Raw genomic sequence first — 20,591 nt, 5'->3', positions numbered from 1 at the left:
GTGGAGAGGAATGGATTAAGCATGCATCCTTGACATGCACCAGTACTGATTGTCATTGAGGAGGAAATGTTGTTTATGATTCGTATTGACTGCTGTCTTGTAATGTGGAAGTCAGCAATCCAATTGCAGGGTGGGGTGCAGAGGGCCAAGTTTTGGATCTTGCTGACCAGCATTGAGGGTATGATGGTGTCGAAAGCTAAGCTGTATCAATGAAGAGTAGCCTGATGTACGTGTTGCTGTTGTCCTAGTGATCTAGAGCTGAGTGGAGAGTCAGTGACATTTCATCTTCGGAGAGTGATTATTACGGTAGACGAATTGCAGTGGGTTCAGATCTACTTTTGAGTGAGTTCATTCTGGCCATGACCAACCTCAAAGTATTTCATCACAGTGGATTTGAGTGCTACTGGACAATAGTCATTGAGGCACTCTGCTCTTGGGCACTGGTATGATTTTTTGAAGCAAATGGGAACCTCCAACTGCAGAAATGAGAGATTAAAATGTCCATGAACTGATACAATCAGATGATAAATAATCTTGTACTTGAAATGTTCTGAAGTGTGCAATGTCATTAGAAGCTTGAAAGAGTTTGATAGAGGTCGATGCTCTATGGAGGAAGATCTCGAATGATGAACTTGGTCGGGTCGAGTGACCTGTATAGTGTTATATTTTTCCAAAATGTGCAACCTTAGTCTGTAATGTGCAAGCCTATCAGTTAATTGGTCCTTAAAGATGAATATGTATAACAATTGTCTTGCATGTTTGAAAGTGTGGATGCAGGGTGTCAGGGTGTTTTGGGTCAGCGATGCCCACTTATCAACCTTGCATGTGTATTCTCTCTGTAGACTCTTGGTGAACTAATACAAAAGATAACTTTCCACCAGTAGTCTGGTCCTTGAACCTGAGACACTCACCACTTGCCTGAATCAAGTGTAGATTTCATGACCAATATTTACACATTGTAATATTTGTGTTTCCTTGTGGTACATCGGTTAAATATTGTCTTTAAAAAAAAGTAGCTTGCATTTATGTGTGGATTATGACTTAAAATGGAACAGAAAACTCTTTGGTGTTGGACAAGCATATTTTCCAGATTCCTGTTAATGGCCAAATTGACTTTTATTCTGGATTGTTTTACATGTGATACAGTAATATAATGAACCCTATAAAGTTTAAATGGAATGAGAAATGCATAGAGGAATCTAAACCCTGTCTTGAGCCTCAAGCCATCCCGTGTTCCCAACCGTTAAGCTGAGTTCTGGCTGCGTATCTGGCACACAATCTGCACCTCAGTCCCATCACTGCATTAAATCACACCATGTGCACGTTTGAACTGTTTTTGAATTAAAATATGCACGATATCAAACTATCAAGATTTACAAAAAATTATATGTAAGATTATTGGAGTTTTATGATCATCTGGGAACTTTTTAAAACCAGCAGTAGTGTTAAATTAATAATATTTTAACACTCCATTTCTGGATTTTTTTGTGATTTCAATCATTGTGTTCCTTTGTTTAGTTTTCAAGTTCAATGTGCATGTGCTCATCACAAAATCACAACTGACTTTCATAATATATTGAAGCACTGTTTTGGGTCATCACTCAATCAATTTAAGTCCTTCTTCGAAAGATGTTGATCATTTTGTGTTTGGAAGGTGCCACCCAATTTGTTTCATCTGACAGAGTAATCTATTGAATGACTTTAATTTATCCACTGCTGATTCCCATCCATTTTTATGGTCTGCTCAATTTGTCAAGTACTATCAACATTCATTGTTTTACGCAGAGTAATCAGTCTGACGGGAAGTTTGCATATCAAGTCATCAGTTCTGAATAGATCAACCAAAACTCATATTTAAGGGTAGAGTAAAACACTGAAATCTACATACACTGATTGAAGTACAAATTCAATGCTAGAGATTTTTAAAATTTAATTTAATATTAATATTTATTATATAACCATTAAATGCTACAGCACTGAAAACAGGCCATTTGGCCCTTCTAGTCTGTGCCAACCATTGTTCAGCTAGCCCCAATAACCCACTCCCAAAAACCCTCCAGACCTCTCCCATCCATGTATCTAATTTATTCTTAAAACTCAAGATTATGTTGCACCCACCACATCAGATGGCAGCTCATTCCACACTCCCACCACTCTGAGTGAAGAGGTTCCCCCTAATGTTCCTCCCTAAATCTTTCACCCCAAAGCCATGTCCTCTCATATTTATTTCTCCTAATCTAAGTGTAAAGAGCCTATTCGCTTTTACTCTTGTCTATACATCTCGTAATTTTGTTAACCTCTATCAAATCTCCCCTTATTCTTCTTCATGCCAAGGAATAAAGTCCTAACCTGTTTAATCTGTCCCTGTAACTCAACTCCTGAAGACCCAGCAACATTCTAGTAAATCTTCTCTTCATGCTTTCAATCTTATTGATAACCTTCCTGTAGTTAGCCAACCAGAACTGCACACAATATTCCAATTTTGGCCTCATCAATGTCTTAAACAACTTCATCATAACATCCCAACTCCTATGCTCAATTGTTTGATTTATAAAGGCTAAAATGTCAAAAAGCTTTCTTTACAACTCTGTCCACCTGTGATGCCAATTTCAGGAAACAATGTACCTGTATCCCCAGGTCTTTTTGCTCCTCTGCACTTCTCAGTGCCTTACCATGTACAGTGTGGGTCCTTCCTTATTTTGCAATACCTCACACTTGTATGTATTAAACTCCATCATCCATTTACTGTCCCATTCTCCCAGTTAGTCCAGATCCCTCTGCAAGCTTTGAAAATCTTCCTCACTGTCCACTATGCATCCTTTCTTTGTGTCATCAGCAAACTTGCTGATCCAATTATCATCCAGATCATTGATAGCAATGGTCCCAACACAGATCCACAGCCTTTCCTTCGTCTATCTTCTTGGTAACTTCCTCGAAGAACTCTACAAGATTTGTTAAACATAACCTACCACGCACAAAGCCATGCTGTCCAAATATCTATATATCCTATCTCTCAGAACTCCTTCCAATAATTTACCTACTACTGATGTCAGGTTCACTGGCCTTTAGTTAGCTGGTTTACTTTTAGAGCCTTTCTTAAACAGCGGGACACATGAGCTACTCTCCAATTCTCCAACACCTCTCCCGTGGTTAAGGACATTTTGAATATATCCATCAGGGTCCTTGCAATTTTAATACTTGGCTCACTCAAAGTCTGAGGAAATATCATATCTGGCCCAGGGGATTTATTTGCCTTTATTCACTGTAAAGCAGCAATCACCTCCTCCTCCTTAATCTCATATGTTTCATGGCACTTCAATTTATTTCCCTTCCATCTGTATGCACTATGCCAGTTTCCTGAGTAAACATTGATGCAAAAAAAAAGTGTTTTAAGATTTCCCCTATTTCATGAGGCTCCACACATAGTTGACCACTCTGATCCTCAAGGGGACCAATTTTGTCCCTTATTAACCTCTTACTCTTAATATATTTGTAGAAACCTTTCGGATTCACCTTCATATTATCTGTCAAAGCACCCTCATGCCTTCTTTTTACCTTCCTGATTTCCTTCTTTAGTATTTTCTTACATTTTCCATAGTATGCAAATACCTCATTTGCTCCTTGTTGCCTATACTCATTATACACCTCTCTCTTCTCCTTATATCACCAATATCCTTGGAAAACCAAGGTTCTTTTATGCCTATTAATTTTGTCTTTAATCTTGGTAGGAACATGCAAACTCTGCACCCTCAATATTTTGCCTTTGAAGGTCTTCCACTTGCCGAACACATCCTTGCCAGAAAACAGTTTATTCCAATTGACTCTTACGAGATTCTTTCTCATTTTCACAAAATTAGCCTTTCTCCAATTTAGAACCTCAATTTGAGGACCAGACCTATCCTTGTCAACAATTATGGTAACTTGAAACTAATGATATTATGGACACTAAAATGCTCACCTACACAGACTTCTGCCACCTGACCTGCCTAGTTACCTAATAGCAGATCTGGTACTGCATCCTCTCTCGTTGGTACCTCTACATATTGATTTAGAAAACTTTCTTGTGCACATTTGACAAACTCCAGGCATCCTGTCCTTTTACAGGATGGGAGTCCCATTCAATATGCGGAAAGTTTAAAATCTCCTAATACCATAACTTGGTTTCTTACAATGGTCTGCTATCTCCTGACAGATTTGGACTCCAAGTCTCTCAGACTATTGGACAGTCTAAAAATACACACCTTTCCCATTCCTTAGCTCTACCCATATGGCCTCTGTAGGCCACAGTGCTGCCCTATGTACAGCTGAGAGATTTTCATTGACTAGCAATGCCACTTTTCCCCTTTTCATCTCTCTCCCCTCTATCGCGTTTGAAACATCAGAAGCTCCCACCAATCTCACTAATTGCAGAAACATGAAGCCCTCCTTCCTGCACCATCTGTTTAGCCATGTGTTGAGCTGCATTGTCTTCCTGTTTCTAGCCTCACCAGCACGTGGCACGGGTAGTAATTCTGAGATCACCTTCTTGGAGATCCTGTGCAACTTTGCACCTAACTCCCTAAACTCTCCTAGCAGGACCTCCCTATCCATGTCCCTATCCTTAGAATTGGGAGAACTTGATCTCTCCTATACACCCTCCTATCTGGCCCCCTAACTATCAAATCCGCTAGCTCTACTGCACTCCTCTCTTCCTTCCTTTTCTTCTGAGCTAAGGGCCCATTCTTCGTGCCAGAAATGTGACCACTACAACTTGACCCTGGTAGGCTGTACCCACCAACAATATCCAAAATGGTATGCCTATTGTTTATGGGAATGGCCATAGGGGTACGCTGCTCCTTCTGCCTCTTCCCTTTGCTTCCCCTGAGAATTATCCAACTGCCTGCTGCCTGATTTTTATTTAAATATATCAATATTTAAAACTGTTTGGCTCTGACAATGTGCTCTTTTCTGGTTAGATTACTTACAAGTTCCTCATTGATGTCAAATATAACATTGATCAATTGGAGGACATAGGGAAAATGCAGGAAGACCAAGTACAGAATGGCCAAAAGCTTGATGGAATGGCCAACTCATTTACTTTTTTAAAAACAACCCTCACTTTATATGAACCAATCACTAGATTTTCTGCCAGTTTGCTGTGAATGGATGAAAAAATGTGATAATTATGTATAATATAGTCTGAAGTATTTTGTTTTAACGTTGGATGTTTTTGTAAAATTTTATAACTTTATTATAGTCCAGGGCCTCAGCAAGACTAAAACCTCGGCCAGCCCCTTCATCAGGACCCAAAATCCTTCCTCAGAAATCAACTAGTGGTGCGCGCAGACGCAGAACACGATGTCGCAAATGCGAAGCATGCTTACGAACAGAGTGTGGAGAATGTCACTTCTGCAAAGACATGAAGAAGTTTGGAGGCCCTGGCAGAATGAAGCAGTCTTGTATCAAGCGGCAATGCATTGCTGTAAGTACAAGGGAATAATGGTTTGATATTCTGGCTTATATCAGCATGGAAATCCATTTCACTGGTGATGAGGTTATTCTGTGCTTAATTTTGAGATTGTAATGACCAATCAGATTTAATTTCTCAAGGTTATTCTAAGGAATAAAAACCTAGTATTTTGCACAATAACAAAAAGATTAAGTAAATCATGTACAAATTTCCTTGAAAATACATTTAGAGAATTCACTATTCTTTCTCCCTCCCCTTTTCGTTCCCTTATTTCCTGCTTCTCATTTAAGGAGTTTTATTGTCTGATGTGGAATTGGACTCCAGGTGTGTGAAGAAAAAAAGTGAGCACATTTTTTTTTTAAATGATCTATTATTAAAATCTAACTATTTCATCTGATTGCCAGTCACTTTTCAAAGGGACATATTTGGGAAGGCAACTGTTTTCACAGGATTTTTTTAAAAGTTTTATAGAGAGAAGGAGCAAGTTGCTGTTTTTACAAAATTAAAGTACAGGTGGAGGGAAACATTGAAAAATGTCAAAAGGAAACAACTTTGTGTTTGTACAATTAAACAGTAATCAAGAATTGGAGTGCCAAACTCGGGTTGGTTGGTGTTCCCACCAGAATTCCCCATCTTCCCGCCATGTGGAGGTCACCTGGGGCGATGGTCAGTGTTACCCCCAGGTCCACGTGGTCGCCACGTTCATCAGCTATTTTGCTGGCCTGTTCGTGTCTCCGTGCGCGGGCCACTACACGACCTCCCCTCAAGAACCGGCGACTGGGCCATTGTCCATCGCCTCAGGTGACCTGCCCCTACGTCGTCGGGGCAGAGGGCAGACTGGCTCATTACAGCCCAATTATGCTGGTTTTAGGTGGTCAACTGTAAAGGTTTCCTCCTTACTGAAAGTAGAACCATTGTCTCTAATGACCTTGTAGGACCCCTCATATGGTAGTTCTAATGGTGGTCTGTGTGCACCCTTCCTCATGAACACATACCAGCAAGTCCTTAGGTCACTCAGGATGCAATCCTTAGGCTGGCTGTGTGGTGGGGGCTGCCATGCGGCCAAAGAACCCAGCTTCTGCTGCAGGTTCATGAGGGTCGCTGCAGGGTTTTTTGGGTGTGTATTGGGGGTGAGGAATTCCCTGGGGATAATTAGAGGCACTCTATAGACCATCTCCACCACCGAGGCATTCAAGTCCTCCTTTGGCATGGTGTGGATTCCCAACAGGACCCAAGATAGTTCATCCACCCAGTTGGGACCCTTGAGCTAGGCCATCAAGACTGTGGAAGCACACCACCAACCCGTTGGGCTGTGGGTGATAAACCATGGTATGGTGGAGCTCCATTCCCAGAAAGTTGGCCAGCACCGTCCGGAGGTGAGTTGTGCCTCCCTGTCTGAGGTGAGATGCTCCAGGACCCCAAATTGGGACACCCATGTGGCGCAAGTTTCTGTCGTAGTATCAACCAGCAGGACTGCCTCTGGCCACCTCGTGGAACAGTCTACTATGGTCAGGAGGTATCCTGCCCCATGGGAAACCAATAACGGCCCCACTAAGTCATTGTGCACATGGCTGAATCTACGCCACACTGGCTCAAAAGTCTGTGTGGGTGCACTGGTGTGAGTCTGCACTTTGGAGGACTGACAGTCATGCAGCTCTTGGCCCACTGGCTGACCTGTTTATGGGAGCTATACCAGACAAACCTGTTGGCCACCATTTTTTTTAACCATGGCACAGATGGCAGGGTTGTGGATATCCAGGTTGTGGATAGCCTTGAAAACCTGGAATCTCCATGCGTCTGAGGCAATGGGTTGGAGTCTGATGGTAGAAATGTCACACACAGTGTCAGGTTACCTTGGACGTCCTCCACCCTGAGACCGGAGATGGCTGTCCTATAAGCAGGGATCTTAGAGTCTTGTTGCTGTGCTTTGGCAAGGGCCATGTAATTGACCTCCTTGGGACTCGATCGCAGGACGTGACAGAGCATCAGGCACCACGTTGTTTTTCCCCCACGATATGTTGGATGTCCGTGATAAATTCGGACACGTAGGAGTGTCTCTGTTATCGTGCCGACCACGGGTCTGAGACTTTATGAAAGGGAAAGTCAGTGGCTTGTGGTCAGTGAACACCCTGAATTGCTGGCCTTCCAAAAAGTAATGGAAATGTCTTACTGCCAGGTACAGCACTAACAGATCCTGGTCAAAAGCACAGTATTTGAGTTCTGGGGGGGTGTAGATGCCTGCTGAAAAAGGCCAGGGGTTGCCACTGGTTCTCAATGAGTTGTTCTAGCCTGCCCCCTACCACTGTGCTCGAGGCGTCGCAAGTAAGAGCGGTAGGTGCCTCCGGTCTGGGGTGGACCAAGAAGGTGACGTTGGCCAGCGTGTCTTTGGCATTCTGGAACACCCTGGAGGATTCCTCGTCCCAAGCAAGGTTTTTTACTTTGCTGGTCATCAGCGCATGATGCGTGCTGCTGCTGGTATAAACCTGTGGTAAAAGTTGATCATACCAGTGGATTCCTAAAGTCCTTTCACCATGCATTGCTTAGTGAAGTGCTGGACTGCCTCAACCTTCCCGGGGGAGGGGTGTTGGCTGGTGCTTGTTAATTCTGTGCCCCAGGAAGTTGATGGTGTCCAGACCGAACTGGCACTTGGGGGGTTGATGGTCAGCCCGAACACACTCAGCCAGGTGCACAGTTGTCTCGGGTGGACAGAGTGGTCTTTGCAGCTGTGGCTGGTGATGAGGATATCGACCAAATAGATGAACAGAAATGGGAGGTCCCTGCCCACTATGTCCATGTTTGTGCCGCATTCTTTAGACTGCAACCTGCAGAGGAATTCGAATAAACCAAAGGAGGTTATGATTGCAGTATTAGAGACATCCTGGGGGTGAACTGGGATATTTGGTGGTACCCCTGATTGAGGTCCACCTTGGAGAACACCCATGCCCCGTGCAGGTTGGTGGCAAAGTCTTGGATGTGGGACACGGGTTATCTGTCAGACATGGTGGCCTCATTGAAGTGGCAGTAGTTCCTGCAGGGTCTCCAACCCCCTGTTGATTTGGGCACCATGTGGAGGGGAGAGGCCCAGGGACTGTCAAAGTGCTGTGCAATCCCAAGCTCCTTCATCTTTTTGAACTCCTCCTTTGACAGGCTGTTTCTTGGGAGGAAGTTGACGTGCCCTGACGTGGAGCGGGGGACTTTCAGTCAGTATATGTGCCTTACCCCATGCTTTGGCTTGAACATGAAAAACTGTGGCACCACTTCAAAGAGAACTCTGCCAGGATATGGGTGAACTCATTGTCCAAGAATGTTATAGTCCAGGTGGGGTAGCTTGGCTTCCTCCACATGGAGAGTTAGAAAGGTTCTGACGTGCACCAAGCGAAGTCCCTTGAAGTTGACCAGCAAGCAGTGGGCCTGAAGGAAGACGCCGCGAGGGTAAAGGTCCATGTAAAGCAGCTATGGTCAAAATGAAGGGGGATGGTATGGGTCTCTAAAGTTCGAATGCAGGAGCTGTTGGCTGCCCACAGCAGGTGTCAAGGCCTGCAGGGAGTAGGACACTTATCTCGGTGTCTGTGTTGACCAGGAACTGCCTACCCAACAAGGAGTCCCATATATAGAAAAGGCTATCACGTGGGCCAACCTCCGCAGCCATCAATGACAGTTGACCAGTGAATTTCCCAAAAACCCACAGGGTGGATGGCATAGATGGGCCTCCACATCCCTTCATTGTTTGTAGTAGCATAGCTGTCCCATAGTGTTCACTTGCCTCTCCGCTGGCCTTGATCTTGCCGGGGGCTGCTCGTGAGGCTTGCTGATATGGTCTACAACAGCACTGGCATCCTTCTTCACTCTCTAGAGTATGAATGCCCGGGCAGAGATCCTCCGAGGGTCGCTGAAGTCCTCAGGCAGCTGCTCCAAGAAGATCTGCTTGAAGAGCAGGCAAGGCTTGTAGCCCTCAGTTAAGGCGAGCATCTCACTCATTAGAGCGAACAGGGCCCTATCTCCCAGTCCGTCCATATGCAGCAATCAGGCAGTGCATTCGCTCTGGAAAAGCCCAAAAGTGTGGATTAGTAACTCTTTGAGGGTCGTGTATTTGCCTTGTTCCAGAGGCTGCCATAGGAAATCTACAACCCTTGCTATGGTGTCCTGATTGAGGGCGCTCATGACATAGAAGTAGTGGGTGTCGTCAGCAATGGGCCTCTGCCTACTTGAACTACACGTACGGTTGCGACACCCAGAATGTTGGGAGCCTGAGGGAGACCACGTGGATGGTCATTGGCTCCACTTGATCCATCATCTTCAGGTCCAACTGCCGGTTGGACCTATCGGGATCATCAATGTAGTGTATGCGCTATGATGAGTGTGGAAGGAAGACACACATATAAGGAGTCAAAATCAAAGACTGCTTTATTGCACTGGCAGCTCTGCTTATATGGGACCCTGCCACTGACGTCAGGGGCCCACGTCATCAGAGTGCTGACCTCGGGTTGGCCGGCATTCCCACCAGAGTTCCTTGTCTTCCCGCCGTGCAGAGGTCACCCTTGATGACGGCCGGTGACACCCCCAGGTCCATGTGGTTACCACTTTAGGGGACCACTACAGTATAATTTTAAAGAAGATTGGTCAGCTATTTTAACCACTTTTATAAGATCTCTGTGGATAGATTTTGTTTTAATTTGGAAGCGTGTTTGCATAACCAAGTTTTGAAACTTTGCCACTTTCTAACAATAATTAAGCAAAATTGAATCCATACACTCATCAGAATGAAATCTGCCTGTTAATCTCCTCAAATATTCTGAACTGTTACGAACTCAAAGGACCCCAAAACCCAGCAGCAATAGATATTCACCACAACAAATGGTTACTTAAACAAAAGTTGTTTTTAATTATCTTTAAACATGAAAACAAAATCAAACTTTAACATCACTATTAACTTAACTAACCCAACTTAACCCCCTTCTAACTCTTAAGCACACGTGTATGTAATGTGTGTGTAAATTTAAGAAAAATTATTTGGTTTACATTTCAATCTCACTTCTCATTCTTCCAAGTTCACTGGTTGCAGGCAATTCTTATACTGTGCACAGAATTTAACATTTATAAAGTTCACCAGGCTTTGGTGCTTGAAAGGTAAATGTTTACCACTCAGGAAGGTTCTTATAGGCTTTCAGAGAGATTTGTTTTTCCAGGATTTGCACAACTGAGGTACCACCATTAGTCACTTCAGTGTCTTGCTGACGAAACTTGCACCATCAGGGTTCTCCAAATGATAACCTCTTTCTTTCAGGCTAGCACAGAGTTCCTTTCTGTTCCACTTATTCCAAGAGAAACATCAGACAGATAGCACTTCCAGCCATCCACCACTCTGGAACTTCTGTTTCAGTTCCAACAAGCTTCTCCTGGCTTGTTACAGTCTTTTGTGTCACACACAGTCCAAGACTCCCTTCTATCTCTCTGTCTGAGATTAAAACTACCAGCAGCATGTCCTTCTCTCTCTCTCTCTCTCTCACTTGCAAAACCCCTCCTTCTCCAGCAAACAATAGGAGTTAGTCTTTTGGTCCATCTGTCGTTTTAGGTGAACAATAACCTCTCAATAATCCTTTGAGTGAGCACATTGCAGAGAGGTCAAAAGCCTTGCAAAAAGGTCCAAAACAGACAACCTGGCTCTTCCTAGTCAGTAGTCCATTCATTTCATGATATTATTTCAATTAGCACCTACTTGTGAAATTCTCCATAGTTTATGTAAAGTCACTGAATATGAATTCTTCAATATTTCCAATAAGATCTGTTTTAAAGTGTGTGTACTCTAATTTTACCAATTTGTCTCCCAAAAAGATTCCCAAATATTCCATCACAGTACACAATTTGGGAATGACAATTTCAGCTATTTATTCTGTTTGACACAAGGGCACAAGAGGAATTGATAATGTCTCCTGTTTTTGACTGATAAATTCAGAGCCTCTGCTTTAATTCAGCAACAAGTATAATAATGTATGCTGGTATAGAGAAATACTCGCTGCTGCAACTGGTCTTGTGTGATATTTAAACCAAGATCCACTCTGCCAATTTTGGTGAATGTCAGAGAATTCAAAGAAATGCATTGGTAGTCAACATAAAGTAGTTATTTTCCTGTTCTGGGCAACCTGGTTTATTCAAATGGGACGCCTGAAAACATGTTACTAGTCATTCATTAAATTTGGAATTGGTGGACCTTGCTGAAGGCAAACTTCATTTTATTTCCAAATCACAATTGTCAAATTTCAATAGGAACATCCTAAAAAACTTAACAGTTAATGAATTGCTAATATGTGAAAAGCATTAACTGTGTAAGTTTTTAATTTACTGTCATGAAAACCTTGTCCTTTAGCTGAACAATAGTGAGTATTTTTGTTTTGTTTTTGGATAAATATTAATTGTTAAATATTAACATAGCTAAATGGCTAGTTGTGCAGTTTTATCTTCTTTTAAAATTGATAATAACTTCTACCAAAACTTTGTGTGCTTAAGAGGGCTTTTTGCAGATCCTTGAGTTGGTCTTGGTTATTCCAGACTAGGAGAAGCATATTATAGTGGCAGCAACTGGATTCAAATCTGGGACTCTCTGTAAGGAGTTTGTATGTTCTCCCCATGTCTGCGTGGGTTTCCTCTAGATGGTCCTGCTTACTCTCACCCATTAAAGATGTACCAGATTTGAGGTTAATCATGTGTATTTGGGGTTGAATGGTCTGTAACTGTGCTGAATCCATCAATTCCATACCAACTCTCTGTAGACTAATCTAATTCTCCCATTGCTTGTCCTATACCAACAACCCAGAAAGTTTTTTTTCTATTGAGTGTCTAGCAAATTTCATGGATTATCTCTACTTCTAGTACCCTTGTAGACAGCTATTTCTGGGCTCTCCTCAGCAGTTATTTATTCCTTTCTAGGTTTAATAATTCCACAGAAATATTGCTAGAATTAAAATCAAATTTCAGAAAATTATCGTCTCTGGCTTCCGGACATGGAGACTCTATCTTATTTTCCTTCCTCTCTGGAGATTTCTAATTCTAAAGCTTCTGTATGCTGCATAACCAAGCTTGTATTTATCATTGGTGAGAATAAAGAGTGGATGTTGCAGTAGAGTATACATTGCTGCAAGCATTGCCTTCACCAAATTTAGAGTTTCCAAAATATCCATGTACAGGAATTATGAATGGTGATTTAAGAGTACAGTGCAATAAAGCTGCTGGTATCGAGCACCTGTGGGGATTGGTAGATGCCAGATACGTGTATTTTCCTGTTGCTTGAGACTTGCTCTGACAATACCTAATACACCTGCATTAATAATAAAAGGTTTAAAAGCCAGAAGTACTATACTGTACTTGCACTGAACAAACTTCACTTGCATGAATATATAAACCTTAAAGCATTTTGCTTTATTTTCAGTTACATTCTTTGAAAACATTTTAACCAGCGGTACATCAGCAAGTTCCTCCCCCACAAAGTCACCTGAAAGATGAACAATAACATTATTGATAATTAACCTTCCCCCTCCCCCCAAATTTTCAGATAAAGCCTCTTACTGGGACGAGTCTTACTAAGCAAGGATAAAGAGAAATTTTAAGAGTCCCCCCAATGGCAAGTGGCATCATTCCAGCTCTTCATCCACAACTTTATTCAAACCGCTGCTGTGAGCAAAGCACTCAGCTGACTGAATATTTGCTCCCATCTTCACCAAATGTTTGTGTTATTTCAGAGAACATTTACTTCTACAACTTTAAATGTTTCTTCATTTTTTTTTGTTGCCTCTTGCTTCAGGCTACAGGATGCTTGAATTCCAGATACTGGGGTTTTACTCTACTTCTCAGTTTATTAATTTGGACTAGAATCTATTGACTTCTGTTTCTTTATTTTGCAGCCTGTGCTACCACATACTGCAGTATGCAAGATCTGTGGTGAGGCAGGAAAGGAAGACAATGTGGTGGAAGAAGCGGAGAAATTTAATGCTAGCTTAATGGAATGCTCCATCTGCAATGAAATAATACACCCAGGTTGTTTAAAGGTATGCCTGACCTATTTGACCTGATTTATTGTAACTTTAAAAATATTCATATTTGGTGGGATTAATATAAACAATGAAGGATAAACAAAATGTGAAATCATTAACATGTATAGCTGATACAATGGCTAATAACTTGAAAAAATTAATGATGTAAAATGAGACCTCATTGACTAGCTTTCATCTAGTCCATAAAACAACATTTGAGCCTCCATTTGCCTGCTTTTACTGTGATTCTTTATGCTGTAGAATATTTTCTAGATGCCAAATGGATCAACTGGTGCAAGCAACTCCAGGAATTATGACTCCTGAAATTGTGCACAATAAAGTTGTTGATGCTAGTTATTTGCTACAATCATTATAATGAGTTACATGGATAAATTGCAAGCTGGCATTGACACATTTGCAAGAGTTACTGACGTGGGCATTTCAAATATGATGTGTTTATTTGCAGGCTTCAATATGTAATATATAGTTACATTTGGCATTTTACACAACAGTATACATTATGCATTTTATATGGTATATAATTGTAAATTATAAGAGCAGAGGTGGTAAGACTGAAGGTCAATTATCACATACTTCCAGTGCTGTGTGTGTGTAGTTTGCGAATTCTCCCTGAGACTACTTGGGATCCAGTTTCCTTCCTAAAGGCCTGTGTATTACACCACCCCCCCCCCCCCCCACCCCCATAGGAGAATCAGGATGGAGCTATGGGCTTGTTTGAGAGAATAGTCTACTGGGAAATGTAATTCCATCAATTTCTATGTGAGCTAGTATAGACTCTGAAGGCTGATTGGCCTTCTGTCATTAGGAAATATGAATATAATACATCAAAAATAATGAAATTGTACAGTGCACACTCACTGTGAAAAGGACTTGCTGCTTTTGATATTTATCTTAACTTCTTTTGATTTTTTTATAAATCAACTGAATTTCCTAATGTTGGCTCAAATTAAAAGCTGTCTTTGAACACCCTGAGCTTGTAGAATTGAACATCTATTGAAATGCCAGAAGATAAATTCAACAGAATGCATTATGATGGGGCCATCTACATCTATGACATGCATCAATTACCGTTATCCAAGGAGATGATCTACTGACATTCCAAAAGTGACACAGGAATTGGGGATTGGGTGTGAGAGACGAGAGGAGTTAGGGATAGAAATGAGAGTGTATTGATGAGATATTCCTTCAGCAAAAGGAATCCTGGAGCTTTGATATCTCTCACATCCAGGTTATAAGATGTTCTACCCTGAATGTGTGTGGCTATTCCTTTCAAACAAAATACATTTTGCAATCCATTGATGTGAGCCTAACTTGTGCTTTGGCCATTTTTTACTTCTGCCACGTGACCCTTACCTTGAGATGTTGCCAAGAGCTTAGAATTTTGAATGTCTTGCCCGATCTGGAAAGATTGGAGTATTTTATGTGACAACGCAGTCCTTCCCACTTAAGGTATATATAAAAATAATCTCCAGGCTATTAGCATGCATTGAAATACAAGTTGGAGATGAGTTCAACATTTATAGCGGCAAATATATTCAAAACATTTAACATTCTACTATAGAATTGATATGATTATTGTTGCTGTTCAGCACATTTCTTCAATTTGTAGATTTCCATTTAATAAAATAATTAATATAGCCAATTAACCTTTTAGTGCTTTGAATTAAGCTAGATATTTTTTATTTACATTTAGTTTGCTACTGTTTCATCTACATGAGGTATAGATAAAATGTGTACATTTTCTGTGCATTAGGTGGAAGAGTCTGAAGGGCTTATAAATGATGAGTTACCAAATTGTTGGGAATGTCCAAAGTGTAACCAGGAGGGAAAAACTGGCAAAGTAAGTACTGATGAAATGTGATTTTTATTTACAAATGAAATTTAACAGGAATGTTCAATGTGCATAGCTACATTAAAGATTATTTTCATTGGATATGACTTAAAGCTAAATCTAAAAGTAAAATAAATTCTACTTGTATAATCGGATGGTGATGAATTTATAATTTAGCTGTGGGATACTTCCCAGTATTTCCCTCAAACAAACTTTTTCATTTTCTACCACCTTTTTTTATTTCTTTCCCTTCTCTTGATAAATAAGACAAGATAGAATATTATTTGGCATTTTTCACTCAGTATATATTTACACATCACCAGCAATTAATGTGGAGATAAAATACGTAATCAAAAAGATTTAGTCATAGAGGATGGAAACAGACCCTTTGGCCCAATTCATCCATGTCAACCATGAATAGAGAATTAACTATCTCAGGGAGGAAATGTTTGGAGGATACATGAGGAAATCATGCTTCAGAGTTTATTTATTTTCTATGTATTAGAACCATAGAACACCACAGCACAGGAGCAGGCCCATTGGCTCATTTAGTCCTTGCCAAGCTATTGTCCCTTGTCCCATTGACCTGCACCCAAACCATAGCCCTTGAGGCCCTCCTATTCTTTTTCCATCTTTAATCTTTATGCCTAATAGTGCCAGTTCCAAAATAAATATTTGTTGATGGTTTGGTGACCTATCTAATGATTTAAAAAATTTCTATTAAAAATATGTGTAATCAAGTTTACCTTCTAACAGATAACAAGCTAATGTCCATGCTTACAAAATTTTGTAACCTAGATTGGTGTATCTGGTTAGAACTTAAAGGTATAGTGCCAATGGGGAACCTGAAATTGGATAATCTGGTGAAAACACAGAGTTTGAGCAGTTCATAACTGCTTTCCTATAGTTGTCTTTATTGTTTTATAAGATTTATGTACTTGGCAAAAGGATGAGAAGGTACACAGGCATTATGAGGCCAAAAAAAATAGCCCTGTTGGTATTTCAAAAGGTTGAATGTGCTAATCGTCATGTCATGATAAACATGTCGACCCACTTTCATTTTAACCAACTTAAGCTACTTAAAATTAGCAAGAATTCCAATACTGAAGCACAAGAAAGCAAGACCTATATTAAGCGTTATGTACATGATCAGTGAATATAAGATTGTTCTTGAACTAGATTTCACCAGCACTAATGTTGCATGAACATAATTAAGTTTCTCTATTGACATGATAATATTTATAGATCTGCTTCTGGAGGATTAGATAAATACTTCAGAAGTGGAAACGTAATATAAAGCTGTACAGAACCATTTTAATACTTTGCTTTATGTCAGTCTTGGGGAAATGAGATTATTGCTTAGTACACTTTTTTTTAAGTTTGGGGATGTATACATTCCGGCAAAGTAGGACTTTTTTTTTCTAGAATATCATTTCTACATCAATAGCTTTGTGATAAACAAACACTGGCAAAATGGATTAAAGTCAAATACATGTAGACCACATACCACACCAGGCAGCGCAGCGCAAGCTTCTCTGCAACAGCGGGTGGTAATGTGCGTTTATTCCCATTTCCGATCTTCATGCAGAAGAGAGGCCCTGGGTTTAAATTCGCCTCCAATCTTCCTGGGTCTCTCTTAAAGGAGTTTAAAGAAGGTGAAGATGGAGGGAGAAGGAAATCTCTTGATCTTGGACGTCCAAAAATGGAGGAATATCATTCCAACAGACGGAAATCTGATGATGGTCTGGGACTCAAACGAAGAAAAGACAAAGATCTTCCAGCAGATTTGGGCCCAAGAAAAAAGGTATTGCATTCTTTAAGATGTTTGTGTTTAAAGCATTGTGGGTTAAAATAGTTGTTGCATCTTTTAAAGAGTTTATCTGGACACAAAGAATCTGCAATGTTTCTCAATGACTACTTTTCAGAAGAGTCGTTTTTAGCAGTAGTAGTGAATCAGATCATTTTGATTTATTTGAATATGTGAAATTCATGTTGACACAGGAAATGAGTGGCAGAATTGTCTGATTTACTTCATTAAGGGCTAAAAAAAATAACAATATTCTGATCTGTAATTGATAACTACCAATTTGATGAATGTAATGAGTCAATGTAGAGAGTATTCCATCACATTCTTGGTGCAGGAGATGTGTGATTCGCCACAGGTTACCCAGTCGCTGAGTTGTTGTTTTTAAGAATATGCAGCATCCTGTATAAAGTACAAGCTCCAGTACTGATGAAGGATCATAAGAACAGGGTGAGGCCACTGACTTTTTTTTAAGCTTGCACTACCATTTAAAGAGACCATGAATCAAATATAACCTAACATCATTTACCTGCCTTTTTATCCTTTCCCCTTCAATACCAGACTTTTAAACACTAGTAGTTGCTATCTTCAGAAGTTTTACCATCCTACAAATGAATTACAGGTCAGCTAACCCATGCTCCTGTCCTTATTTCTTTCACTTTCTAGTTCTCCCAAACACAGACCTATCAGCCAATTTTGTTCCCCACCCTTGCTCCAACTGCCCAACATTCCTTTGGTCACCTACTTCTATCTTTTACCTGTCAGAGGTGTCCTCTTATTTTGAGGCAGTGCCCTCTGTCAGCCTTACCATTCCCTCGCTTCTTTACACTGCCATCTCTCATTTACTGTTAGTCCTGATGCAAAGCTGACTATCTCTTCTCTACAGATGCTGCTTGATCCATTGAGTTCCCCCAGCAGTCTGTTTTTTCCTTGCTTTTGAGCTCCATCGTTTGAGCTTTTCATAAATTTAATGTACCTTTTTATTCATTGCATATGTTTTGGTTATTCTATTTTGTCTATTTATACACTTTTGTAATTTAATTCTGCATCTATACTGCTTACATTGTCACTTGCCTTTGTCATCTGCATATCCTATCTATGTGTGTGCACCAAGAAACTGTATTCTTTAGCATATGTTTTTATCAATTTCTTTGCAAGATCAAGCTTCAAATAAGAAATCCTAGTATTCTGGGCTCCATAGTGATTTGTACACTCGTGCATGCGGTTTGCAGTCACATTTAATCCTCATCTGAACATACCCTATGTTAATATTTTGTCACCTATTGCAACAAAGGTTAACCCTGGCAAATTTCCACAGATGTGTGGTGGAAAGTGTGCATCACAGTCTGCTATTGGGACACCAATACCCCTGAGCTTAAAGCCCTCCAAAAGGTAGTGGACACAGCCCAGGACATCACAGGCCCTCTCTACTATTGAGTACATCTACAGGGAGCCCTGCCATCAGAGAGCAGCAGCAATCATCAAAGATCCACACCACCCAGCACATGCTCTGTTCTCGCTGCTACCATCAGGAGTTATATGTGACACAAGACTCACACCACCAGGTTCAGGAACAGCTGAACCATCAGACTCCTCAATGACACACTCAATCAGAGAATCATTTAAGGTCTCTTACTTAAGCACTTTATTGATTTTCTTTTTTATTCTCTGTGTTGCACAGTCAATTTGTTTGCAAACAGACGTTTGCAGTTCTTTATTTGTTTATGCTGTGTACAGTTTTTCTTGCATGCCTTCAGGAAAAAAGAATCTTGGTTGTATGTGATGTCAACTATCTACTCTTACAATAAATCTGAAATCTAACATTTCATTTCACATCTAAATTATTTACTGCAATAATTTAATGTATGTTAATTTTTTTTATGTTTCATACATCAGGACACTTTGGCTGCAAAGGACAGTGCATTCTGTAGACTTCATTCAAAAGATATTTTGCTGGTCATATCCTGCCTATTTGATGATCTTTTCATTATTTGTGTACTCTGTGCACAATAATGTTCTTAAAAAGGAAAGTATTTTAGAATAAATGGAGCAAGTTAGACACTCCTCTTTTTTAATTTAATTACTACTTAATGAGGATGTTCTTTATATTGTGCAAAGGTGGGGCATGTCTACCAAAATAAATTCAGACACTGAGTTTGTGAATTCAACCTGGTGAAACGAAGCCTTAGGAAAACTAAAGGTCTCCAGTAATTTTCAGTTTAAATAATTTACAGAATTTGGTCACTGATTTCAAAGATTTATTGAAATAATAGTGGTCCTTTGGTGTTATCATTCCTTTTTTCGCAAAGGTTCTTTTTTGCAAACTTGCTTTTCCAAGAAAATGCAGTGTTGATTCTTGCTTCTGCTGTGTCTCACAAAACCTTATCGCATTCTCCATTTATGGAATAAATCTCAAAGGGACAAATCTAAAGATTTGCTGAACAATCTTTCCAAAAGAAAATGCTTGCAAACTACAAGAAAATCGACCATTTGGTTTTCTTGATGTGCATCTTTTGATTTTTCAGGTGTTGCACACGGAGCTGCTAAACAAGATAGGAGAGCATAGTAATTACAGGAGAGGTACCACCAGGGCTAGAAGATAGGTTGACTGGCAGACAAGTGGAAGTAAAGGAGGCCTTTTCTGGCTAGCTGCAAGTGACCAGTGGTGTTCCACAGGGTTTGGTGTTGGATCCACATATATATACAATTTGGGTAGAAGATTCATAGAGGGGCAGGTAGTGTTGAGGAAGCAATGTCCATCTGCACAGGGATTTCAACAGATTAGGAGAATGGGGATAGAAATAGCAGATGGAATGCAGCATAGGGCAGTGTCTGGTGTCATGCACTTTGGTAGCAGGAACAAGGAAGTCGACTATTAATGGGGAAAGAATTGAGAACCTGAGAACACTGCAGCACAGAAACAGGGCCTGTGGCCTATCTAGTCTGTGCAGACTACTATTTTGCCTTGTCCCAGTGACCTGCATCCAAACCATAGCTCTCCATATCCCTCCCATCTATGTATCTATCCAAATTTTCTTCTGGCAGCTCGTTCCACACTCACCACTCTTTGTAGAAGTTGCCCCTAATGTTCCCTTCAATCATTTCACCTTAAACCATGTCCTTCAGTTCTTGTCTCACCTAAAGCCTGCTTGCATTTACTCAATCATATACCCCTCCTCATTTTGTTCCATATACTTCTATCAAATCTCCCCTCATCATTCCAGGGAATAGAGTGAAGATCACTGGCCTATAATTTCCCAGATTATTTTTAAGAGCATTTTATAAAAATGGAACAATATCAGCTACCCTCCAATCCTCTGGCACCTCACCCATAGCCAAAGACATTTTAAATATCTTTGCCAAGACCCTTACAATATCTGAAAAGAAATACCTTTCAGGTCCTGGAGATATGTACCTCAAGATAGCAAGCACCTCCTTTTAATCATCATGTTTCCTCACTGC

At 40.6% G+C, this 20,591-nt stretch overlaps 1 protein-coding gene across 4 annotated transcripts in view; it reads left to right on the top strand.

Moving 5' to 3' along the window:
- The window catches only part of LOC138749573 (lysine-specific demethylase 2B-like), a 702,276-nt gene that overhangs the window by 576,312 nt on the left and 105,373 nt on the right, over positions 1-20,591 (top strand). For 3 of the 4 annotated variants that reach the window (XM_069911134.1, XM_069911132.1, XM_069911135.1), the window contains 4 exons: positions 5,237-5,461; positions 13,345-13,488; positions 15,248-15,334; positions 16,914-17,129. In XM_069911134.1, the coding sequence (XP_069767235.1) occupies positions 5,237-5,461; positions 13,345-13,488; positions 15,248-15,334; positions 16,914-17,129 (672 nt within the window). The remainder of the gene's footprint in view (positions 1-5,236; positions 5,462-13,344; positions 13,489-15,247; positions 15,335-16,913; positions 17,130-20,591) is intronic. The other variant, XM_069911133.1, reaches the window with a different exon arrangement.

Source organism: Narcine bancroftii, chromosome 14, assembly GCF_036971445.1.
Source record: "Narcine bancroftii isolate sNarBan1 chromosome 14, sNarBan1.hap1, whole genome shotgun sequence".
In the NCBI taxonomy this organism is placed as follows: domain Eukaryota; kingdom Metazoa; phylum Chordata; class Chondrichthyes; order Torpediniformes; family Narcinidae; genus Narcine; species Narcine bancroftii.
Note: the sequence above shows the minus strand (reverse complement) of the source record. Positions and strands in the feature narration are given on the sequence as shown.